Source organism: Phyllostomus discolor, chromosome 1 (genome assembly GCF_004126475.2).
Source record: "Phyllostomus discolor isolate MPI-MPIP mPhyDis1 chromosome 1, mPhyDis1.pri.v3, whole genome shotgun sequence".
NCBI lineage: Eukaryota > Metazoa > Chordata > Mammalia > Chiroptera > Phyllostomidae > Phyllostomus > Phyllostomus discolor.
The window spans coordinates 180101451-180126887 of NC_040903.2; the positions used below are offsets into that span (position 1 = coordinate 180101451).

General features: G+C 34.3%; 1 protein-coding gene across 2 annotated transcripts in view; it reads right to left on the reverse strand.

Moving 5' to 3' along the window:
- Positions 1-25437, reverse strand: part of TXNDC16 (thioredoxin domain containing 16) — a 74652-nt gene that overhangs the window by 14243 nt on the left and 34972 nt on the right. For both annotated transcript variants that reach the window (XM_028507854.1, XM_036010066.1), the window contains 9 exons: positions 23414-23580; positions 22891-22948; positions 21276-21399; positions 18425-18568; positions 17845-17904; positions 13614-13782; positions 13137-13273; positions 5495-5579; positions 3439-3577 (listed from right to left, as the gene is read on the reverse strand). In XM_028507854.1, coding sequence (XP_028363655.1) covers positions 3439-3577; positions 5495-5579; positions 13137-13273; positions 13614-13782; positions 17845-17904; positions 18425-18568; positions 21276-21399; positions 22891-22948; positions 23414-23580 — 1083 coding nt within the window. The remainder of the gene's footprint in view (positions 1-3438; positions 3578-5494; positions 5580-13136; positions 13274-13613; positions 13783-17844; positions 17905-18424; positions 18569-21275; positions 21400-22890; positions 22949-23413; positions 23581-25437) is intronic.

A 25437-nucleotide genomic window follows, 5' to 3' on the forward strand; every position in this document is an offset into this window, starting at 1 on the left:
CCTGCATCTGATAGATTGCTTATCTCCTTTTTGTTTAGTTCTTTTTCTGGAGTTTTGTTCTGTTCTTTCATTTGGGCCATATGTCTTTATCTCCTCATTTTGATAGGCCCGCTTGTCTGTTTCTACATATTAGGTAAGGCTGCTTTGACTCCCTGTCTCAGTAGCTTGGCCTATTGTAAAAAGTGCACTGTTAAATTGGATAGGATAGAGCCTTGGGTAATTACCTAAGTGGGGCCACCTGTGTGAACCAGGTTGCTAAAGTCTCTGATATGGCATTGCCACTCTGTGACTTTGTGGGAGGGCTCAGAAAATGGACAACAGTCACTGCCTGGTCTCTGGAGTTTTGTCTGTGAGGAATCTAATCCCTAGCACTCACCCCAATGCTGGACACTTTAGATTCTCTCCATATGCCACTGGCACCCTTCCCACTGCTACCCCAGTGCTGGAGTCCAGAGGGAGTGAGTCTGCATAAGTCCCAAGTCCTTTGTAGGCCCTTTAAGAGCAGAAGCCTGAGAATCCCGCAGTTTCTCCCACCATCCCAACCCCCATTGGTTTTTACTGCCAGAAGTTGTGGGGACTTATCTTCCTGGTATTGTAACCCTGGGCTAGGTGGTTTGGTATGGGGCTAGAATCCTTCATTCCTGAGGTATCCCTCCTGAGTTTTATCCACCACATGTGGGTGTGGGACCTCACATTCTGCATCTCCGCCCCTCCTACCCATCTGGATGAATGTGACTTCTTTAATTCCCTGGTTGTCGGGCTTCCATACAGCTTGATTTTTTTATGATTCTGGGTGATAGCTGTTTTATAGATAAGTTGTAATTTTTGCTGTGGTTGTGTGAGGAGATGAGTTGTGTTTAACTATGCCTCCATCTTGACTGGAAGTCAAGGAGGCATACCATCTTGATCTGTGGTATTCTTATTCATAGTAAAAGCATATCAAAGGAACTCAATGTATTAGAGAAATGTACCAAACATATTTCCTAATAACTAGTTCTAAGTGTGACCACCTGGGATATATCACTGCTTATATAGTTATCATGTATTTTATTTGGGGGCATTATTTACTTGGGTTAATTTTCATCAGGTTCACTAAAATAAGAATTTGCTGCCATATAAAAAATATTTACCCTTTGGTCATCCACTCTTTCCCATCCAGATAAAGGAACCAGAGTCTTTCTAGTACCTCAGTGCAGGCCAAAAGATGAGCTTACTTCTTGCTAGTTGTTGCAGTCACTACATGCTTCAGACTTAAACCTCTAACACAGAGAAACTTTAGGAAATTTAACAACCACTTGAGGGTTTTTCAATTTAGGGAAAGGTCATAAACTAAAAACAAAATAATTTTTATTATAGCTTTTCAAGTATTTAGTAGTACACTGCAAACCAAAACATTGTACTGAAACACTGTCACAATGCTTATCATGTTTGCCTAAACTATAAACAGATTTTGAGAGTTAAGTTTGCCCCAAGTTTCTCAGCCTTAATGATGATAATCTTAAAGAAAAAAGCCCTGGCTAGCAAAGCTTAGTGGATTGAGTGCAGGCTGCGAACCAAAGCATTGCAGGTTCGATTCCCAGTCAGGGCACATACCTGGGTTGCAGGCCATGGCCCCCTGCAACCGCACATTGATGTTTCTCTCTCTCTCCCTTTCTCCCTCCCTTCCCTCACTAAAAATAAATAAATAAAATCTTAAAAAAAAAGAAAAAAAAAGATACTCATTTTTATCAGTTAGGCAAAAAGAGCAAAATGATATGAATCTTCTGTTGGGTAAAACAGTAATAAGTATCAGAAGCCTTAAAAAATGTGCCTATCCTTTGGAATAGCAATTCAAATTCTATGAATTCACCATAAGTATGTAATCATGGAAACACCTAAACATTATCTATAAGGACAATCCCTGAGTAAAACAACAAATTAAAGACAATGTAAATATTCCTCAACAGAAAACTATTAAATAAATTATGTTTTTTAATATGACAGAATATTAAAAAACCAATATGCCTGCCTTGGCTGGTGTGGTTCAGTGGATTGAGTGTTAGCCTGCGAAGTGAAAGGTCACCAGTTCAATTCCCAGTCAAGGCACATGCCTGGGTAGCAGGCCAGGTCCCCAGTTGGGGGCATGTGAGAGGCAACCAACTAATGTATCACTCACACATTGATCTTTCTCTCCTTCTCTTTCTCCTTCCCTTACCCACTCTCTAAAAATAAATAAATAAATAAAATCTTTAAAAATATAAAAATTAAAATTAAAAAACAATATGCCTATCTTTACTTCTTGATTAAAATATCCCTTAATATATAAAAAGACAAACACACACACACACACACAGATATATATATATACATGGAATTTTTTTAAGTTTGGGATAATATATCCCCAAATTTAAATTTGGTTAAAGAGATTGATTCTGATTTTCTTCTTTATAGCTTTCTATATTATCTGGAAAAAAATAGTTAAAGGCTTATAATAATACCAAAAATATTATATGATGTATTTGCTAAAGAAATATTTAATAACATGTTATTAAACACAAAACTGTAACTTTAGTAAATAATTTAGAAAACTACATCCTGAAAATATTAATAATTTAACTACTATAATGTTTAACTTTAATTGGAGGAGAGCAGTGAGGAACAGAACTAAGGTGACAAAAAGATTTAATAATTAAAACTACAGTCATTTATTTGAGCCTAAAATGTAATGTCATTTAGATCATCACAACAACTAAAAACAAGATATCTGTTCAGTATGTATACCTGATAAAAGTGTACCTTATGTTAATTTATAATTGGAGAAAAGCATAAACTTACAATAATTTAGTTACATTTAATATAAATTTAAAACAAGTGAAATCAAGAAATGCAGATTACATCTTGCACCCCTGAATCCACTATTATGCAAAGCACTGAAAAAGGCCTTTTTTCATAACTCAGTATTTCGATCTAAAACTGAATAAATAATAAAAACATTAGTTGAATGTTTACCAGGGGCCAAACACTGAATAGAAATCTCATTCCTTATAATAATACTCTGCAGTGCTACTATCACCTACATTTTACACATGTGAAAAGTGAGATGGCAAGAAGTTAACACACTGCTGGTAGGGAATCAAGCAAGGATCTGAAGCTGAGCAGACTGACTCCATGTGCTTTATACCAAGTTTTAACCTAGATTAAGTACTTCAGCTGGCCACCAGCCACACTGGTCTCAGCAATAAAAATAATCCAAAGACATGTGAACTTTTGGCAGCAGACTAGAGAAGCTTTATGCATAATGACTAAATAATAAAACAGAGCAACCCAATGAATCTTCAGCTCACAAACACCATGCCCTATGCCGACAAAAGCTGGAAAACCACAGATTAAAATAAACTACCTTTAACTGATCTAGATATCCTTATTTCAAATAACATCCTTATTATAAAATATACTCACAAATGTTTCCAGTAATGCATTTGTTATTATTTGAACCATTTGTTGCGCATGGGTGTTAGCTAATGGAATGCTCTCGACTTTGCCTTCTTTGTGTCTGGCAAGCAGCAGGGCTGGAAGAGTTGCAGTATATTTATTTGACCTATGGAGAAATATATATTTAAAAATTTCAACTGAACTATAGTAAGTCAACAAAAACAAACAATGAGGCCAAGGGGCCACATGAAAGGCAGCAAATGAGAAGCCCTATATTATCAAGGAAAAAATGAACTCAATTTACATACAAATCTATCTTCTGTAGCCTTGACGACCTAGATTAAAAGAAAGAAACAGATAACAATCTACCCAAAATTTTTTCTAGACAATTAACTCACCAAGATAATGTCTAAATAGGATTAGGAACACACTGAATAGTTCTCAGCTTTCTGAACTATTCACCATGTGCTGGGCAAGATGGGCATTTATTAGAAATCTACTATTTGCAGGTGCTATGCCAAGTGCTTTTAGTTTACATTTTCATTTAACCCTCAGAACAGCCCTATAAAGTAGCCACTACCACCTCCATCTTACAGAAGAGGAAACCAGGACTCAGAGAGTGATAAATAGCTGAGAGAGAATTCAAACTGAGGTACTCCAGATGCAGTCTGTGCTTTCTCCACTGAAACAGAACTCAAACCTGATCCCTCCAGTCACTACTTTTGCTAACTAAACCTAAAAGAAAAATCACTAAATTAAACAGAAAAAAATGCTTCGTGTGAAATTACCAGTGATATAGTCACATTCATATCGTGTAAAAACTTAAACTTAATTCATGTTAGAACAAAGTACAGACATTATCACAATGTAAGTACTGGCAGAGAGGACTGTCTTCGGATCACCTGCAAATCCCTGGTTTGATCAGTGGGTTATAAACAAAACATACCCTGAAAAATGACTCATCTTGCTTTTTAGACCATAAATGCACAAAGAAAGCAGAGAAGACAGTGGGTGACTGTATATGTGTCAGGTGAACAGGTCTCATATTCCCTAAAGATCTGGCGTTCAGTACTTTTAAAAAAGTACTGATTTCATGGATAGAACAGGAGCTTGATCATCAAGAGCATATGTTACCAGTGTTCAGCATAAAAAACTTAAGTTCAGAAATCACAATTAGAAATATCACAGTCAGAAGTTAAGAAAGGCCCTGGCTGGCATAGCTCAGTGGATTGAGTGCGGGCTTGCGAACCAAAGTGTCGCAGGTTCGATTCCCAGCCAGGGTACATTCCTGGGTTGCAGGCCATAACCCCCAGCAACCGTACATTGATGTCTCTCTCTCTATCTCCCTCCCTTCCCTCTCCAAAAATAAATAAATAAAATCTTTAAAAAAAAATAAGGCCTAAAAGACAAATCAATATTAGCTTTAAAAAAAAAGAAGAAATTAAGAAAGATAAACCATTGGGCTTAACAACTTTACTTGCACCTGCAAATGAGCCATTATGCAGAATGTGATCAACCCCAAATTTTCAGTTAAGTCCTTCACTCTGCGGCAGCTGATATATTTGGTAGTTCACAGGAGCCCCAAATTCTACAAATAGAGCAACTTAAGTGGCTTTAAAAAGCCACTATTAAAGTATGTTAACAGTAATTTAAAATTAGGTAGAACTATCAGGTATAGTTGCATCAATTAAAACTCTGAGAGAAATCTGGAAAAAGTTTGATTTTTATAAATATCTTGGTGGCAAATCAAAACCCAGGCACCCAAGAAGTAAAATCCTCCTCCCTAAAAAAAAATGACAATTCCAAAGAATCAAAATTGCAGGTAATTGAACCCAAAAAGAAAAGTTTTTTATAGGAAGATGAAATAATATGAATCCAAGTCTGCCCCTTTGGGGGAGCTAGCCTGAGGTAAAAGAATATCTAAAAATTCTAAATAGCCAGGTATTACCTCCCATATCTCCCTAGAAGAAAATTAAAAACTGCTGTGCTGCTGCCCTATCTTCTTTGTCAACTGTGTAAAAACAAGCAATGTATAATTTTGCAAACTTCTTCCTCCCTAAAATTAGAACACCAATAAACTTACAGTATCGAAACATCTTCTTCAGAATAAATTCCAGTGATAACATATCCTTTAAGCAATTTTCCTGCTTCAGTGAAACGTTCTTTTGCTAAAAATACATAGACAAGACAAAAAATGAAATCTTTAAAATTATGTGTGCTATTCAAGTGATGAGCAGGTTTATAAATGACAGTAATTTGTTACTCATTAATTATGAAGACAAATATTTGAGTGCAGACCTTATATAACTTAGTAGTTCTAAAATAAATCTGTACTGTTTTAATGACATTTGATTACAGAAATGTAAATTGATGCAATGCAACTATGGTTCTCTAAACAAATGTACTCTAAATTTATAAGATTTATAGCATTCTAATCATACAGATTTACTGGATAAATTTTTTTTGCTTTTTTCAATATATTCCTAAGGCAGAGTAAATGGAGACAGCTCCCCTATACGTAGCCTGGAAAGAGAAGCAAATATACACATTATAATTACACGATTTAAAAGAACCTATTTGCATAAACAATAATAGAAGACTGGAAATTGTAGTCCTCTTAACAGAATCTGTGTTAGGGTTCTGCAGTTAGGAGGGATTTGTATCTTTTTTAAATTTTCTGTATTTTCTGTAATCTTTGTTATTTTTAAATCTTGATTGATTTGTTTTTTCTTATTTGTTAGGCTACAGATATTCAAAATTAATGCTATTATGTCTATAGATTTCTGAATACATTTTCATAAATAATAGCATATTCTGGATCATGTTAATGAGTATCTGATAACTAAGAAGCAAATATAAATTAAAAAGTTGTAAACTAATGAGAAAAGAGCAGAGATAGACTTATATAAGTGACATATTCTTTCCAAAAGGAGGCCAAATGACAGCTCAGCTAGCTGCTATCATTTGGTTCAGAGTAGTTCAAATACAAAACAACGATGAAATATTTGAGTCATAAAGCACCTAGCAAGTTGGGTATGCTGAACTCAAAAGATCTTTACCTTAGCATACAATAGTATAATCAGGATGTAAGCATCAAAACTGTTAACATCAGGTAACCACAAGATTATTTTCTTTAAAAAAGGATGCATACTTTCCACAAGATTTAGAAACACTGTCTTATAGGAAAGCAAAGTTACTAGAGCAGCATAGTCAGCCAATAGGCAGCACTGAGAGCCTACTTATAATCACAATTTTAACAAGGAACTAATAATCCATTAAAATATTTTCTCCAACTTGTACTACACCAAGTAGAAAAGCTTCATAAGAACATTAAGCAACTAGAATGGACTGAGTGACTATACTTTCATTCTAAGAGAAGACAAGAATGAATTCTGGTCATTAATTGATCATTATTATATCATTAAAGCAATGATATAATAGAACTGTTTCCGTTTCTTCTTTTCTTTTTTGAAAAGTAACACTGGGAAATTATACTAATGTTCCCAGTAATTTCTACATACAGAAGCCTCTCTGCTCATGAATATGTTTCTTAAAAGGTTCCTCATGAATTCATTTCTTCATAAATCTTAAGTTTCTTGTTTGATTGGAGCAATTAAGAATATAGGCCTCAGCTATATATCCATTTCCACAAGTCAGAGTGTAAATTTTCCTCTGAATGTTTAAAATCAGGCATATTCTCCTCATAGGAGGTGAAAACTGCATATATGTCTGAGTACATGGCAACTCCAAATATAAGGAATAAATGTTTAAATAAATAAAACATTTTAACTACTATAAATATATTTGAGATGTAATATTGTGGTGAACTACAATATTTACTTGTTTAACTGTAAGCACATTTTAATTGCATAAAATAAATAATTTAGCAATATGGCTTTTTTCCACTGTTATACTTACTGAATACTTATATTTATACACATACACACACACATATATATATTTTAACTCTGTCAGCAAGAGTTGAGAAGAACACTCCAGTAAGTAAAAGCACTCCTGACTGCTAGATTTTGATTTCTAAATTCAGTATTCCTCTAACAGGAACCTGGACTCCTTGGAGAAATGGCTGATTCCAGAAATGGGGCTGGGAACATCTTGTGCCAAAAGGACATATTCAAAACACGATGGAAACATGCCAGAAAGGCATGAGTCAGATTGAAGCTCCCACTGACCAAATTCGAGCAAACTAATGATAGTAAATGGTTATAAACCACTGAATAAAATAACTCAGGTGCCCACACTGATAAATGAGACAGGAAAGGTCTTACAGCTAATAAATATAAAAAGAATAATGGAGTTAGAAATTTTCCACTTGGGAACCATCATAGTAATAGCTCTTTCAATCCTGAAACTGAAGTGCAAAATTATAATGAGAAATAGGACATTTACAGAGTTTTAAATTATATCCCCATAATAAGATAACTTATTATTTACAAAGGAAAAAATAGCAACTTGCAAGTAGAGGGACCTGGCAAGAGAGAAATTTCGCCCTCATGGAATTCACATTATTTTAGTCTTCAAATCATTAGAATCTATATAAACAACAAATTAATATCTGATATAAAATTAGTGCTCAGAAAATGTCAGTAGTTAACTTTTATATGGTAAAAAGAAGAAGAAGAAAAGGAATGAATACCTGACAGAAAAGACTGGAAATAATCAATCCAGTGAAATAATAACAAAGTATCACATCCAGATCACATCATTCTGGCACACCAGAACTACTTGTATATAATTTAATAATATACTTTTGACTTTTTTGAAATACAATTACATATAAATTATCATCATTTTTATAGAAATGCAATCAAGTACACTGTTCCTTATACTGATTTTATGTGTGTGTGTGTGTGTGTGTGTAAACGAAAAATTCCTCTCAGCATTTACAATCAAGAAAAAGTTTTCTCTACGGATGAGTCAACATCCTAACTTGAGAAAATGACAAAACTTTCACTTTATTGTTTCTGGTTGCTACCAAATTGTTGAAGGCTAAGTTTTATGATCAATTGCAGTGTTTTCTTAGATGTTCTACACAATTATCCCCTGCACTTTTATTGCTTAACTCCTACGCTTTTAATGATTTTATTGTATTTGTGCTTTTTACTATCTGAAGACTAACTCTTTTTGGAAGGAGGCCCAATGGAAGTAATAAATGAGAACTTCCAGGCACCAGGCACCTGAGGTAGACAGGAGACTAAGTCAACAGTGGGGGCAAAAACATTAGAAAGGGAAAAACAAAGGAGTAAAACACAGACTCATTCACTTCACAATTTTTCATAAAGAAAACACAAACTACAAACTACGCCCTCTAGGATTTTCCTTTCAACATGGTAAGCCACAATGCACACATGAACATTCTTATCATTTCTTTGTAGTAAGCTCTTTTGTCTTTTAATTTAAAAGAATTTGAAGACAAACTGGAGGGGAATAAGTAAGTACTAGACAGACGTACACAAAGCAAAATGTAGTAAGTAATAGTATCATATACAGATATAATGCCAAACATGGGAATCCTCTTCCCATACAAATATCCTTAAAAGATTTCCTTCAGAATTTGGAATACATTTTAAGTGAAGGAGAAATAAGAAGGGGGAAGATTCACTAAATAAATGGTAGATGTATGTGAGGAAAACACTAAGGCTAAGGATTTCATGACCCAGTCAGGAGGCCATCCATACACAAAGACAAGAGAATAACATTCTAAGCAGTACTATGGGTCAGAAAAAATTCCCTATGTGTATGTACCACCCTTTCTTTTAAAGTTACTGGAAAGCCCTGGCCAAATAGCTCAGTTGGTTAGAGAGTCATCCCCATGCACCAAGGTTGCAAGTTTGATCCCCAGTGAGGACATGTACAAGAATCAACCAACGAGTGCAGAAATAAGTGGAACAACAGACTGATGTTTCTGTTTCTATTTCTCTTTCCCTCCCTCCCTGTCCCTCTAAACAAACAAACAAACAAACAAATAACCCTAACTGGTGTGGCTCAGTTGAAGCTTCATCCCATAGACTAAAAGGTCATGGGCTTGATTCCTGGTTAGGGCACATATCCAGATTGCAGGTTTGATCCCCCATTAGGGCATGTACAAGAAGGCAAGCAATCAATGTTTCTCTCTCACATCGATGTTTCTCTCCCCACTGCCTCTTTCTCTCTCTTCTTCCCCTTCCAAGTACTGCCCCCAACCAAAAGCAATGAAAAAAAAATGTCCTTGGGTGAGAATAAAAAATATTTTTTAATAAATAAAATTACTGAAAGGCACATTCCTATGAAGCAAGAATGGAATAAAGAGTAAGAGTCTAAGAACAGAGAATTTGGGATATTAAAAGAACACTATAGTATAAGGCTATAAATAAAACTCTAATTAATTGATATAAGCACTGTATCAAAGCTGAATGCAAAAATGTTAATTTAAAATGCATCCAAAATAAGATCAATTAATTGATGGATGGAAGGATGGATAGATAAAAGGTATATGTTAAAGCAAGTATAGTTAAATACTAATGGTAAAGTCCAGATGACCAAGGTATATTGGAGTTTACTGTAAAATTCTTTCAACTTTGTATATGTTGGCAAAATTTCATAATAGTATGTTGGGGAAAAATAGTTCTAAAAAGAGTAATATATAAAGAAACAAAAATTCATCAATAATGATAATCTGAGCCTATAATATGAGCATAGAGGCTGATATAGAGAAAGAGACCACAGAAGAAATTAAAAGCATCCTCATCTTCCGTAAGAGGGACTCAAAATCATTGAAATCGTCTTTAATTGTATAGATTCCAATAGGTTTTGTTTGTTTTTTTTTCAAAAAACATCTTTATCTTTAGCCTTGGGGAATATAAAACCAAAGAAGCATACAGAATATAGAAAAATAAATAAATAAAAACTAACTAAAGAAATATCAATAAAGCATAAAACAGGCATCCAAATAAGTGTAGACAATACATATAAATGGCTAAAGTTCATCTGAAAGAGTTTATAGGCAAAAAATATATATAAAAAGATAAATAAAAGACTTTACCCAATCATATATTTTAAAACTAAGTTCAACATGTATTATAAAACCGACATTAAGTATTAATAGGTAAAATGAACAAAATAGAAAACATTTGAGCAGAGATATACACATACATACAGATGTGGATTTAATATGGTAGCAGTGGGGTCACAAAAAGTGATGGTGGAATCAAAAAAAGCAGAAAAAAAAGAACAATTGTTAACTATTTAGACAAAAATTAAGTTGGACCCTAACCTCATACCATGCATGAAAAGATCTAAATAGTTAAATACTTTTGGAAAGGAAAAAGAAATCAAAAGACACAATCAACATAGTGAAAAGGCAGCCTATGAAATAGGAGAAAAATATCTGCAAGTCATATGATAAGGAAATAATAAACAATATATAAAGAACTCCTGCAATTCAACAACCACCACCCAATTAAAGCTAGGCATAGGACTTGAATAGACATTTCTCTAAAGAAGATATACAAATGGCCAACATGCACATGAAAAGATACTTAACATCACTAATCATCACACAGTTAGGGAAATGCATATCAAAACCACAATGAGTCATCACCTCAAACCCATTAGGATGGCTACTATTAAAAAAAACAGAAAATAACAAGTTCAGGTGAGCATGTGGAGAAACTAGAACCCTTCTATACTGTTGGTAGGAATATAAAATGGTATAGCCACTATGGAAAACAGCATGGTAGTTCCTCAAAAAATTAAAAATAGAATTACAGTATGTTCCAGAAATTCTACTTATGTATATATATATACAAAAGAACTGAAAGCAGGCTCTTGAAGAGATATTTGTACATCCATGTTCAGAGCAGCATTATCCATAATACCAAGAGGTGGAAACAACCAAATGTCTATTGACAGATGAATGGATAAATAAAATGTGTTATATCCATACAGCGGAATATTTTTCAGCCTTGAAAGGAAGGAAATGCTGACAACAGATATGCTGACAACATGCTACAACACATAAACTTTAAAGACATTATACTTGGTAAAATACACCAATCAGAAAAGATAAATATGAGGGGGGACACATGAAAATCTAGAATTTATTTATAAAAAATTGTGTATTTATTCTTACATGTTTAAACTTCAGTCACCTTCAAAGTACTCTCCATTTAATGCAATACACCTATCCACACATTTTTTTCCACTGCTCAAAACAGTTTTTGAATTCACTGATTCTGATGTCTTTTCATGCTTCTTTTGTTTTTTTTGTTTTACCCCTTCCACACTGGCAAAAACATTTCCCTTTAAGGATGTTTTAATTTTTCATCAAAACTTGCTTGGGGCAATTGGGTGAATAGGGAGGGTGGGGCATGGGGGTCATGCCATTTTTGGTCAAAAACTGTTGAACACTCAGTGCGATGTGGGCAGGTATGCTTGTAAATTACCCATCATGAAATGGCAAACACATAGAAAGAGTCTACAAAAAATTCACTGAAGCTGAATTCAACTTCCCACATCAATGCCAATTGGTACACTGATACAGATGGGTTTCTAAAACACCCACTTAGCAGGAGAACCCTATATACTATAAGGGCTCACCCTCCAGAAGATAATTCCAGTCTTTTGGGGTCCTCCCTTATACTGTATGATTCCACTTATATGAGGCTCCTAGAGTAGTCGAATTCATAAGAGACAGAAAGTAGAATAGTAGTTGTCAGAGGCTAGCAAAAATGTTGAGTCGTTCAACAGGCATAGTTTCAGTTTTGCAAGATGAAAAACTTCTGGAGATTAGTTGCACAACAATGTAAATATATTTAACACTAGCTATCTATACACTTAAAAGTGGTTAAGATGATAAATTTTATGTGTATTTTATCATGGTTTTTAAAAAAATATTCAAAGCAAAAACACTATATAAATTACAGTAGGAAAATATAAATTAAGCAAGAAGAAAATACAGGTGAATCTTAATTGATAATGACAATAGAGGATTTCTACAGCTAAAAGCAATGGAAGAAATCTCAAAATCAATAAATTTGAAAACAATTTTAAACTGCTACATGTAAAATTACTATTAAGCAAAGTGAAAAAGCAAACAACTGGAGGAAAATAACTGAAAAAAATGACAAAAGCTTAATATCCTTAATATGTAAAAATCTCATAGTAATTCACAGTAATAGAGAAGCAATAAAACCCCATTTTAAAAAATGAATAACACATACAGTTTATAGAAGACAAAGTGATTCCCCTACTGGGAATCTATATCCATTAAACAGTCTAAAATCTTCACAGAAACTCATAAATAAGAATATTGTTTACATACAGCAAAAAGAAAAAAGAAAACAAATATTATTGTTAGTAGATAGTTAAATACATTATAGTATATTCAGCCATGATGTTTCTGAAGAATATTACTTACATGAAAAAATGTACCCATGTAATTCTAAATAAGAACAGCAAGAATCTAACTTGGATACATATACTAGCCCAATTTCATTAAAACATATGTAAATATGCAATACATAGGCATACAGAGAAAGAGGGAAGAAATTACACTAAAATTCAACAACTCTAATTAGATTATAGATTTTTATTCAAATTTCTGTGTTTTCAAAACCTTCTATAATTTGAGTTCTCTGTCATTTAAAAAAACAGTAACTCTTTTTTTAAAACTAGCAAATGAGTTTTTAACTATGTATTATATAATTTAAAATTTCAATTCTACTTACCTGTTGTCATGGTTGGACTAAACAGTCCCAGTGCTGACACACTAGAATTGATGATCAGGTCTTTATACAACTCCCCACTTAAATATTCTTCTGCTTCTTGTATAGATGTTATGTTCACTGGGCATGAAATCCTGTTGCTAGAATACATAATTATACTGAAAATTAATTTTTAAAAATACTTTTCAGCTTGTAAAATGATAAAAATACTGAACTTAGAAAAAAGACCATATGCCTCAAGATAAACTTCCAACCAAATAAAAAAAATACTATTCTAAACAAGCAAAAATGTCACCCTCATTAAACAAAATTTCTATCTCTCCAAAGTGATGGAATATGGATGAGCTCTACCACAGCTCATCCTGAGATTCCAATTCTAGTATCCCTCCTAACCCATTCAAAGTGTGTCAACAACATATGGTAATTAGAAGTCTTACAGACCTAAACATGTAAAATCTGAGGGTGAAGCTGAATACTTACAGCTGGATAAATTTTAGGAGCTCTTCAGTTCCTAACATACCACTATAAGATACTGGGTTTTCACCTTCCTTGTACATCTTTACAACAGGAAATTCAGTCACATTTTGTTTATTACATGTATCAGGCCAATCTGCACAGTTTATTCTAGTAAGCAGCATAGTGGATGCACCTAAGTAGAAGGAAAAACACACATTTTATAAATATTAATGTAGAAAACTCAGTTGAAATTTCTCAATATTTTTATATCCCACCCTTTTTTTAACCTCTCAGCAGCACGAAACCGTGCTGTGGAACTCTCTTTGCTTGACTTTTGCAACACCTTCCCCTACTGGCTTTCCTCTCACCTCTCCTGCTGCTCCTTTTTGTTCCTTTGGCAGGTCCTTATGCCAGCTGAGGTGGGATTCCTCAAGGATCAGTTTATGCTGCTTTCTCTACTTGCTTTACACTCTCATCTTAGACAATATCAAAAATCATCGCCTATCTAATGAGTCTTAAATTTTTATCTTTGGCCCATGCTTCTCCTGAAAGCTCCAGACCCATGTATTCTTACTGACACATTTATTTCCATTTGAAAGGAAACATCCTCAAATTCAGTATGTCTAAAACTAAACATGGTTTACTTGCTGAATATATTGGTGAACGCTGCCATTCTTGCACAACTCAGAAAACAAAGTATCATCTTCCATGCCTCCCCTTTCTAACTTCCCCATGTCTAATCAAGTCAATCTGCTATCCTGTCAATTTTACTAACTACATTTGAAATACCTATTTTTTTTTTTGTCCATTCCTCTTTACTACCACTACTCTAGTCATTATTTCTCCTGGATAACAATAGGTTTATAATTAATCTCTCTGAATTCAGTATGTCTACACTGAAACTAAAAGCATCTATTCAAAAGTCAAACCTGTTTTGTTAACAACCCACCCCACCAACCTTTATAGAGATCAGTCTTTCTCATCCCTTCATGTCTCTGCATGTGTGACTACTTCAAGAAAGCCTTCCTGGACACACTGATCTATATCAAGTTCCTATGCTCCTACAGAAACATGCTTCTTTCTTTACCTCATTATGTAATTATATACTCATTTGTGTGGCTATCTGATTAAAGTCTATTTCTACCAAGAGAGCTTCCTGAGAATAAGGACTGTGTCTATTTCACTCATCACTGACTTTCCAGTGTCTAGAGCAGTCCTTGCACATGAAACACCTTAAATATGAGTGTGAATAACTGACACACATGAAACTCATCCAGGGCTCCAGGGATCCATCCTGTCTAAACCCTATAATTTCTTTTCAGCCTAAGAAAACACATAGTAGAAACCCAAAGAGAAATTCCCACTTGTTCTATAATAATATATGTAAAGTTCTCCAAAATATGCGTATCATTAGGTAAGAGATCAAAAACCAAATTAAACCAAGCAACACACAATTCAGCTGTGAAAGGAAGGAATAAATTCTAATAAAAGGAAACTTTAATATTATATTAGATCAAAGAAGAACTCTTTGTACAATATACCAATTCAGGATAAAACTTAACCATGTGACGAAAACTATGAATGCAATATTTTGATATTTTTATCACCACAAGTTTTTAATACTAAAAATCTCCTTTTATATTTGAAATGATTCTCAATTATACACATAGATGTGATAACTTATCACTAGATTTAATGTTAGCGATCTGTCTGATAATACGGCATGGTGTAATCTGTCATATTTACCACTATATTCCTTTGCCTAGTACAATGTTGGTTACATAGTATGTAAACAATAAAAATTTCTGGAATGTACCCTAATACTTCTTCATGAACATATTTTAAATTTTACACTAAAATATGTTAATACCTGAATACTGTATGAGCATACAAAGATAAACCCTTATTCCTTCTAAAATTATATCTGCTAAGTGACTTCTCTACAAAGTTCTCTTATCCTTTATTTAATTATCTAGTCAATAAATATCTAGTGATGGTTGTTAACATAGAGTACCATATTATATATTGTCACTCAAGTACCGAATATAGTGCTGCTACAAATGCAGTTCTTTTCCTTCAATATGCATCCTCAAAAGGTCTACCATGGCTAAAAATGTTACTGTCCCTGCAGTCCAAATAGAAAACTTTGATGTTATCTTTAAAATTGAAGAAAAAATACTGATACATGTCATTAAACACTGTAAGGTAACCTATATTAAGCAATTAAAAATTTTTCTTTCCTATAAAATGGTTTCAATATTTAACCATGTTTCAAGTGGAACAGTCTAATACTCTAATATGCCTGAAGTATTATATATCATATGTTTTATCAATGCAGTAATTTCAAATAGGGATCCTAATTTAAAGGGGGGGGGGAGATTCTCTTAGCTACAGATGCTATTATAGTATAAAAACTTGACATTTGCTGCCACCTTGTGACTGAGTATAAAATAATTTTCATTGTTTTGGATTAAGAAATGAAGTGACTTTTCCCCAAGTCAATGTGAAAGGATACAGGACTAAATGCCCAAAGTGGTGCAATATTTTCCTAATTTACAAAGTTACAGTTTCGGCTTCAACACAGACACAAAGCACTATAGCTACCTATACTAATACATTTCTACATTAGCCCCCTAAACTTCCACAAGTCCATTTATCTGATACCTAATTACTAAAGTAATTGTTACTCATTAAGAATGAACTAAATGAAAAAGGAAATCAGTTCTGGGTTGGTAATATGCTTTTTTATTCTGCAAACATACAACTCAGAGTCCCTGCATCGAAAGGTCAGATAATCTCTTTATCATTAATAGAGAAGAAGGTAAGAGGATATTTTTCCATTGTCTTTTTGCAACTAACCAAATAGGCTGGGGAGATAATTCTATTATTCAGGACATTATCCAATTACTTATTTTACTATGGTTTATATTTCATTACCCTTCTTTTCCTTTCTTCTAATAATTTTCCAATAAGGCTGAAGAACCTAAAAAAGAAACTTAAATCAAGGATAAACTGAAAGAGAATAATGGGATTTGCTTGACAAAAAATTAGGAATCACAGTATCTAAAGACTTAATCACCTCTTCACTTGGGTAATGAAATAATCAAAAGTTGAATCAAATGTGATTAGGAAAATGTTAGAGAAATGCTTCAAAAAAGATTTTGAAAATCCTTGATTTTTTATTACTATAGAACATGTTATATTTAGGGTTGACTTTCTGGAATCAATTTCTTGAGTTCACAAAAGTTCCCAATATATAAATAAGTTGGGACCAGTGCACCAGTACACATTTTCCACTAAATAAAACAAAATTTATGAAGCTCTACTATATTTGGTTATTTGTTTATTCAACAATTATTAAAAATCAGATATTCTGCAATGTCAGATAGCATACTAAGTACAGTAAGCTCAGTATAAGGTGGATTACCTACCCATAATGAACTTACTAAACAATGAAATTGCCTATAAACTAGTGCCCCCCAAAACTAAATAGTGGATACATTCCTATAGTAGCCAAGAATAAGCCTATTTAACTACAATAGTTTCTATTTACAGAAAAGCAACAGGAAAAAATCATATTACAGATATGAAGCATGATACATTAAAATGATGGCAAAACATTATCCTAACCCACTCTCCCTCTCTGTCTCCCTCTCTGTCTCTCTCTGTCTCTGTCTCTGTCTCTCTCTCACTAACAGGACTTTCTGTATCTTTCTTGGGATGGTGGCATAGGCGTTTTGAGTTCAAGCCCATTCCTTGGATTCTTATTTTCCTACCACTGGGTCAGGTTTCACAGAATAGTTAAAATAAAAAGACCCATGAGGAGCCAACTGTATAGCTTCAAGAACACTGAGATCCTGTGTCTTTGATTAGACTATAAGACTGGGTCTTATCTGTAAAATGTATATTTAATAACATTTAATACTTATTTAATAATGTTTAATAGTAATTGGCACAGAGTAGGCACTCAATAAATGCTTACTAAATGACTGAATTAAGCTACGAAGGTTATGGATTAACTATGTGGCAGCAAGTACTCAATACATGGGCTCTGTACTTTCTACTAAAGAAAGTTACATGAAGACAATCAAAATGAATGCTTTTAAGCAATTTTAAAGATCATGGCTAATTAACCTAACCTTGCAGACAAAAACATAATAACCTGAAATTTTTGCAGTTTCCTTCATCTTTAGCATGACAGTTTTACAAACAGATTAGAATCAGGAAAATGAGCATGCATATCACAGCACAATACCTTTCAATTTAACTGCCAAATCAGTGTAGGAATGCAGAAATGCCATAGATACTGCTTGCCCTGCATTAAAAAAAATTCAACAGATATTACAACATGCACATCTCCAAAGCACCCATAGTTATATATAAGAAACATACAGATTTATGTGGGTTCCCAAAATTGCTATTTATCATTCCAAACATTTAAGAAGATTCCAAATGCAACTCATTTTCTGCATTCATATACTGCAAAGAATATAGTTGAATGGCTATTACTTGATAATAAAAGCAATACATTTCCTATAAACCTATAAGAACTGTTAATATATTAAAATCATTAGATTGAATTACAATAATTTTTCTAAATTAATAAACTGAACATCTAACTTAATCATCAGCCTTCAATTTGTAAGTCAGATATATAATCAGTTTTACAACCCCAGAATCAGCTAGAAGTAAATGTTCTATTATGTGCAGTCTACCTGGGACATAAGAAAGCTATGACATCTTACAATGTGCAATATACAGAATGCAAAAATAAAATTTGCCTACTTTAAATTTCTTAATATGTAGTACAGTCTCCCCTAAAGATCCATACTCACAACCAGCATAGAAAAGCACTATGCTGTCAGAAGCCATTACTGTTGCATTAAATGTCTCTTCTGTTAGTTCCAATATGAGTTCCAAAGGTAACTGCCTCTTCCTATCTCTGGAAACACTTTCTGCCACTTCATCATCTTGAATTCCTAAAATGTTTGAAAAGAAATTAATGTAAATACAAATGTACAATTAAAATATTTAAGCTCTTTTTGCAGGTATGGAAATTTGATACTTTATTAAAAACCTCTGAATCCACACTATTTTATTAGTTAAAAATGCATGATGTGACTTCCAGCCAAGATGGAGGCATAAGTAGACACACTGTGCCTCCTTGCACAACCAATATAGGGACAACAACAACTTAGAAACAGAATAACAACCAGAACTGACAGAAAATTGAACTGTATGGAAGTCGGACAACCAAGAAGTTAAAATAGACCCGTTCATCCAGGCCGGTAGGAGGGACAGAGTCCAGCAGCTGGGCGAGGGTCGAGGCTCGGAGAGCAGAGACCATTGGAACCAGGCACATAAGGCATCTGGGGCATGTGAGACCACAGTGGGTGGACCCTGAGCGCACAAGTGGCAGCTGGCAGACCCAGCGAGGCAGGAATTGTGAAGCAAGGCACTGCATGCAACTCAGGATCCCAGCGCTGGGAAACAGAGCCTTGGGGCACTGAGTGAGGACACCTGTGAGGGTTGAGGCACAGGGAGAGACTCCCAGCCTCACAGAAGAGGTCATTGGAAAGTCCCACAGGGTGCACAAGCCCACCCACACAGGAAATGGCACCAGAGGAGCCCAGTTAGCTCGCAGAAAGCGGTAGAAGGGATTGAGGTCCAACAGACAGCGGAGCAAGCACCACTGTTCCCTCTTGAACCCTGCCCCCACATACAATGTTACAACCCAGCAACTGGGGTGCCCCACCCTGGTGAACACCTAAGGCTCCGCCCCTCATATGTAACAGATGCGACCAGACCAAAGTGGAGGGGGGAGATGGCTCAAACAGAATTGAAAGCCCCACAATCAATACTTTTAACCGACAAAGATAGCCAACTTATCAGATACACAGTTCAAAGCACTGGTGATCAAGATGTTCGCAGAATTGGTTGATTTTGGTCACAAATTAAATGAACAAATGCAGGCTATGATAAGAGAAATGAAGGAAAATGCACATGGGACCAATAGTGATGGGAGGGAAACTGGGACTCAAAAACAATAGAGTGGATCAGAAGGAAGAAAGAAACAACCAAACAGAAAAGAATGGAGAAATAAGAATTCAAAAAAATGAGGAGAAGCTCAGAAACCTCCAGGACATCTTTAAATGTTCCAACATTCGAATTATAGGGGTACCAGAAGGAGAAGAGGAAGAGCAACAAGTGGAAAAGTTATCTGAACAAATAATAAAGGAGAACTTCCCCAATATGGCGAAGGAAACAGACTTCCAAGAAGTCCAGGAAGCTCAGAGAATCCCAAAGAAGCTGGACCCAAGAAGGAACACACCAAGGCACATCATAATTACATTAGCCAAGGTAAAAACGAAGCAGAGAATCCTAGAAGCAGCAAGAGATAAGGAGACAGTAACCTACAAAGGAGTTCCCATCAGACTGTCAGCTGATTTCTCAAAAGAGATCTTGCAGGCAAGAAGGGGCTGGAAAGAAGTATTCCAAGTCATGAAAGGCAAGGACCTATATCCCAGGTTGCTATCACAGTGCTAGAGGAAACAGTAAACAAGATGGATATAGTCTATAACAATATGGAGCTCTTATCTACAGAAAGGTGAGACAATAAATAACCTGCTTAAATGATATTACTGAATATATATATATAATTATAAGTTGTGATCAGTTTCAGAAGGGAAAAAAATACAATAAAAGATTACAACAGGGGGAGTTAGATTAGGAGATCCAAAGTCTTCTGGGTAGAGAATCAAGAATAGAATGTCTGAGGCAAAAAGAGTAACATATACATATGCAAAAGCTCAGAGACATAAAATAACAGCATATACTAGGTATAAAAGGCAAGCAAAATTGATTGAAACAAGGTAAACTGAAGGAATAAGTGTTTGAGAAAATTCTAGGCTAGCAGTGGCTGGATCATAAGAGACCATATGAGCCAAGGATTTTTAATTTTATTTCAAAACTTGTGTGTATCAAGTTATGGTGAATTCTGAATATGTAAAGATGTATTCTTAATTTAGATAGACAGAAAGACTGACCCACCAACTGATCCATCCATCCATTTACCCATCCATCCATCCATCCATGTATATGGTAAAAAACATATTTTGAATTCATAAATATTGTGTTGGAAGTTTGTAGAGATTGCATGGTAACAATGAAGGAGCACCTAACTTGATTAGAGAGACAATTAAATCTTCCTAGAAGAATTGACACTAGGTGAATACTAAAAGAAAATAAAACTAAGTGAGAAAAATTTGAGGACTTCTGGTCAAGATGGCAGCATAGGTAAGCACGGCTCATCTCGCACAAACACATCAAAATTACAACTCAAATATGGAACAACCATCACTCAGAACCATCAGAAATTGAGTTGAATGGAAGTGTAACAACTATGGAATTAAAGAAGTCACATCTGTCCAGACTGGTAGGAGGGGAGGAGACGTCCCACATCCACATGGTGCATAAAAATTCAGGAGGGATATCTTGGGGGCAAGGCATCCTTACATCTTTTCACCTAATCAACATGATAAAATGTAATTCAAAATAAGTTTCTTCAAGTTTCTTCATAATCTTGAATATGGACTCATTCAATAAGAAAGTTAATTCACTGAAATTTCACTGACTTAGTGGGTGCTGGGCAGGAATGGGTGGGGTGAGCATCACAAAACATATTACCCATATCTGGACCTTCCACGTCATCATCTTCATCTTCTCCTGTTTCCTCAACGTCCATATTATTTTCTATATGAGATATTACTAAATCAACATCATGTAACACCAAAAATTCCACTGGCATTCCCTACAAATAATTTTTAAAAAAACATAACTAAACTAGAATGAAGCATTTTAATATAAAAATATTTTACTTGTTGATACTAAAATAAAGTTAAATCATTGAATTACAGTTTTAAACTAAATAAAACAAAAAAAGAAAATTATCACTGTGGTCACTATGAAAAGTATCCAAAGCACACTTTACATAAAGATAGTGTACATTGCTGAAAAAGATGGCAAAAAAAGAGAAACTGAAAGTCTTGCTTGCCAGACAGGAGGGAGATTAAGGGCTGGTTGTAAAAGGTTGAACTACAAATTGGTAGTTACAAAACAGTCATATGGATATAAAGTACAGCTTAGGGAATACAGTCAATAATATTGTAATAACTATGTACAGTGCCAGGTGGGTACTTGAAATACTGAGGGAACACTTTATAAAGGACATGATTGTCTAACCACTACTCTGTACACCTGAAACTAATACAAAATAATATTGAATGTAAACTGTAATTTAAAAATAAAATAAAAAAAAGACTGTCTCACTTGCTTCTTTTCACAATTATATTATACTGGATCTGAAACATTTCACACATAACAGTAAATTCTACTTCAATATAAAATGGTAATATATACACTTTAATTGCAAACAGAGCCAATTAAAATTATTTGAATACTGCATAGATGCAATGGCTATTATGACTATTCCAAAATGAGAAAGCTGAGCTTGAAAAAGTTGATTCATTTATCTGGTCCCAGAACTAAAAGAAATAAAATCCAAGTCTTTTTCCTAGTATTTCTGCCATACACACAGGCAAGAGAACTTAAGTTTAAATTGTCTGGCAGTTTGTAAACATATCAATCAATTTTTTAGCATATGTATATAATATTTAGATTTTCAGAGCTAAAGAGTTCTTAATAACTATGAAAAAATTTTAAAGATTTAAGAGAAAAGACACATTAATAGAAATGTACAAATTAAAAATAAATGGCCAATAAATCTTCAAAAGTTCAGCCTCACTAATAATCAAACACATGCAAATTAAAAACAAGAACTTTCTTTGCCTATTAAAAAAGGTTTTGTGGTTTTTTTTTAGATTTATGCTCAGTATTGGTAAAAATGTATGAGAAACAAGGAATTCCAAACCCTATCAGTGAAAGTACAACCCTTCTGGAGGGCAATTTGACAATGTATTTTAAAAGCCTTAAAAATTTCACTTCTAAATATTTAGCCAAAAGGAAGAAATCAGTGATGTTCAAGCAGTATACAAAGGCAGGCATCATAGCACAATAATCAGTGAGTGTGTGTGTGTGTGTGTGTATATATATTCATATATTACATATGAATATACATATGAATATGGGAAAAGAGACAAATGAAAATACAACCAAATGTTAACAGCAATTATGTTTGAATTTACAGAATTTTTCTATAATAAGTATATATTACTGTATGATCCCATGTATTAACTTTCTTTAAGTAAGCAGACATTGTAGGCCAATACATGAAATGACTAACCTCTTCTCTTTTGAGGACCACATTAGCTTGCTGAGGAATGTCCACTTCCAAAGAGTCCCTTTTTCAAAATGGAAATAAAAGTTTTATGTTGCTAATCTGAAGGATAATAGTTATCCAGGATGTCAATCTAAAAAACAACTGTTAAGTTCTCATACTAAAAAACAAAAAGTTGATGAAAGAAAGATTAAAATTTTGTGAGTCAGAAATTTTACACATAAATACAGACCAATTTTCTGGTCTCTACCTTCATTTAAAAAAATTTTAAGGTCTAAATTTTAAACAAGCTAAAAATACAGACTTTAGCTCAGCAACTTGTTCAGTTAGATTTCAGTTTATTTACAAGTGAACATATTACTACATTTAAATATGAGAAAAATATTAATGTTTTACTAAATATAGTGAATATTTCATGTTTAAGATACCTTTTTTTATTTTAATCATTGTTCAAGTACAGTTTTCTGCCTTTTACTCCCATTCCAGCCCACCCTCCCATCGTTCCCCACTTCCCTCCCATTTAAGATACCTTAACAAGAGTAGAACTCCTGCTTTTCCCAGAAGACGCCAAGCAACCCATTCTGCTGTTCTTCTGTCAGCTTCATATGTAGCTTGTTGACTGACAATAAAAACCAGCGGTAGTCCTAGTTGTAGATGAACAGTTGAAACTTGTTGAGGATCTTCAGCAACTTCAGTCTTCATTTTTAAAAAGAACAAAATGTGATAATACTATTCCAACATTTGGATTTTAACCCTGCTAATTTTGTAGTCATGAATAAGTACAAGTCTGTGAAATAAATCCAACATTACCAGAAACGGCCTCATGATTTCTAAGCTTAATACTTAAAGCTTAAGTATACCTATACAGGTTTAAGAACTATAAAACTAACAAATTTTATCAGGCATTAATCAAAATAAAATTGCAACCATAAGGAATAAACATATTATAAAGAAAAAAATCAATAAATAAAAGTGGGATACTGATAAAGAGATAGTTTTCAAATAAAATAGAACAGATAACGAAGAAACATTCTTTCATATTAGAATTTAACGTATACTGATACATTACAGAACAATGAGGAACATCTGAGTTAAGACAGCAGCTTGAACACACACATCTAATTTCACTGCCTCCAGAAATCCCAGGAAAACTACAGCAGTAGGATTTTTTAGAAGACATATACCTACATATGTAAAGAAATGAAAACAGAAAAGGCAGTAAAATTTTCAATGCTGGAAAACAGGATAACTGACTACAAAACAAAACTCTAAGCCATGAAAGAAAGCTAAGAAACAATTTGATTTTAACTGCAGAATAAATCCTAAAATTGTTCATGAACTGTCAGTGCCTGGTATCTCTGGAACTGGAAAAGAAATAATGGAGGAGGAATGGCAGAAAGTCTTTTTTAAAAGCAGGAATAAGTAAAAGCTTTGGAGGAGCAGTTACATCCCTAGTTTCCCTCGCCAACTCCATAAGCATAGCCAACTGTCCCTCCCTCATACCAGGAGAAATCTGGGGGGGGACTTCAGAAACAGCTGACAGTGTGAACTGCATGCCAAAAGCAGGGGAATTAAGTAATCAGATGCTGAGTTGCTCCCCAATCCCCTTCCCACTCCATTCCCAGAATGCTAGCAGCCAGGCTTCTGTCTCCCAGCAGAAGACTGGAAGATCTTTTTCTGAGGCTCTTGAGGAACCCTGAGTCCACTATTCTGTGTTTCTTGGACTGCCAAACCTTTCTAGTCTGACACCAAGGTGTACATTTTCAGCTTGGCTCCCCAAATGGGCACTGATTTCAAAACTACAATTACATCATTCCTAGTAAGTATAACAAAGTGAAATAAGATCAGAGAATCTCAGTCTTCATTACCTACATAAAAGAAATTGTTTTTTAAAACAGCAAGAGAAAAATTCATGAACAGAAATTTTAAGAAAGGGGCACAACTTTAAGTCATAATGTTGTAGCCAAAGAAGAAAACAGATTTTTAGTAAAGCTTGGGCTGAGTGCTAATCCTGACCCAAAAGCAAAAACAGTACTGGCAAGTAAACAAAAATCCTGAGGATACTTAATATCTCAATATTGGAAGCAAAGGAAATGAGGCTGGAGAGAAACAGTGAAGAACTAATTGTACTGTGAACTGATAGCTCTCTTTCAGGGCTCTATGCTGAGACGGGAGAGTAAAACAAATTCATAGGGCATTCTCCCCATTGAAATAAGATAAATGTTCCTCCTCCATGTGAAAGAAAGGAAAAAGACATATACTGCTTTAAAAAGAATTGTTTGAAGCGAAAGTCAAACCAAACCAACAACTGACTCAAAGAACTCAGGAATGAGGCCAGTAAAATTGGGGGAGGAGAGTCCTGAATCTGTTTAAATACAGAAGCAATAATTTCTTTTAAAGATTTTATTTATTTTGGAGAGAGGGGAAGGGAGGGGGAAAGAGAGGGAAAGAAATATCAATGTGTGGTTGCCTCTCACCTGGCCCCCACTGGGGACCTGGTCTGCAACCTAGGCATGTACCCTCACTGGGAATCGAACTGGTGGCCCTTTGGTT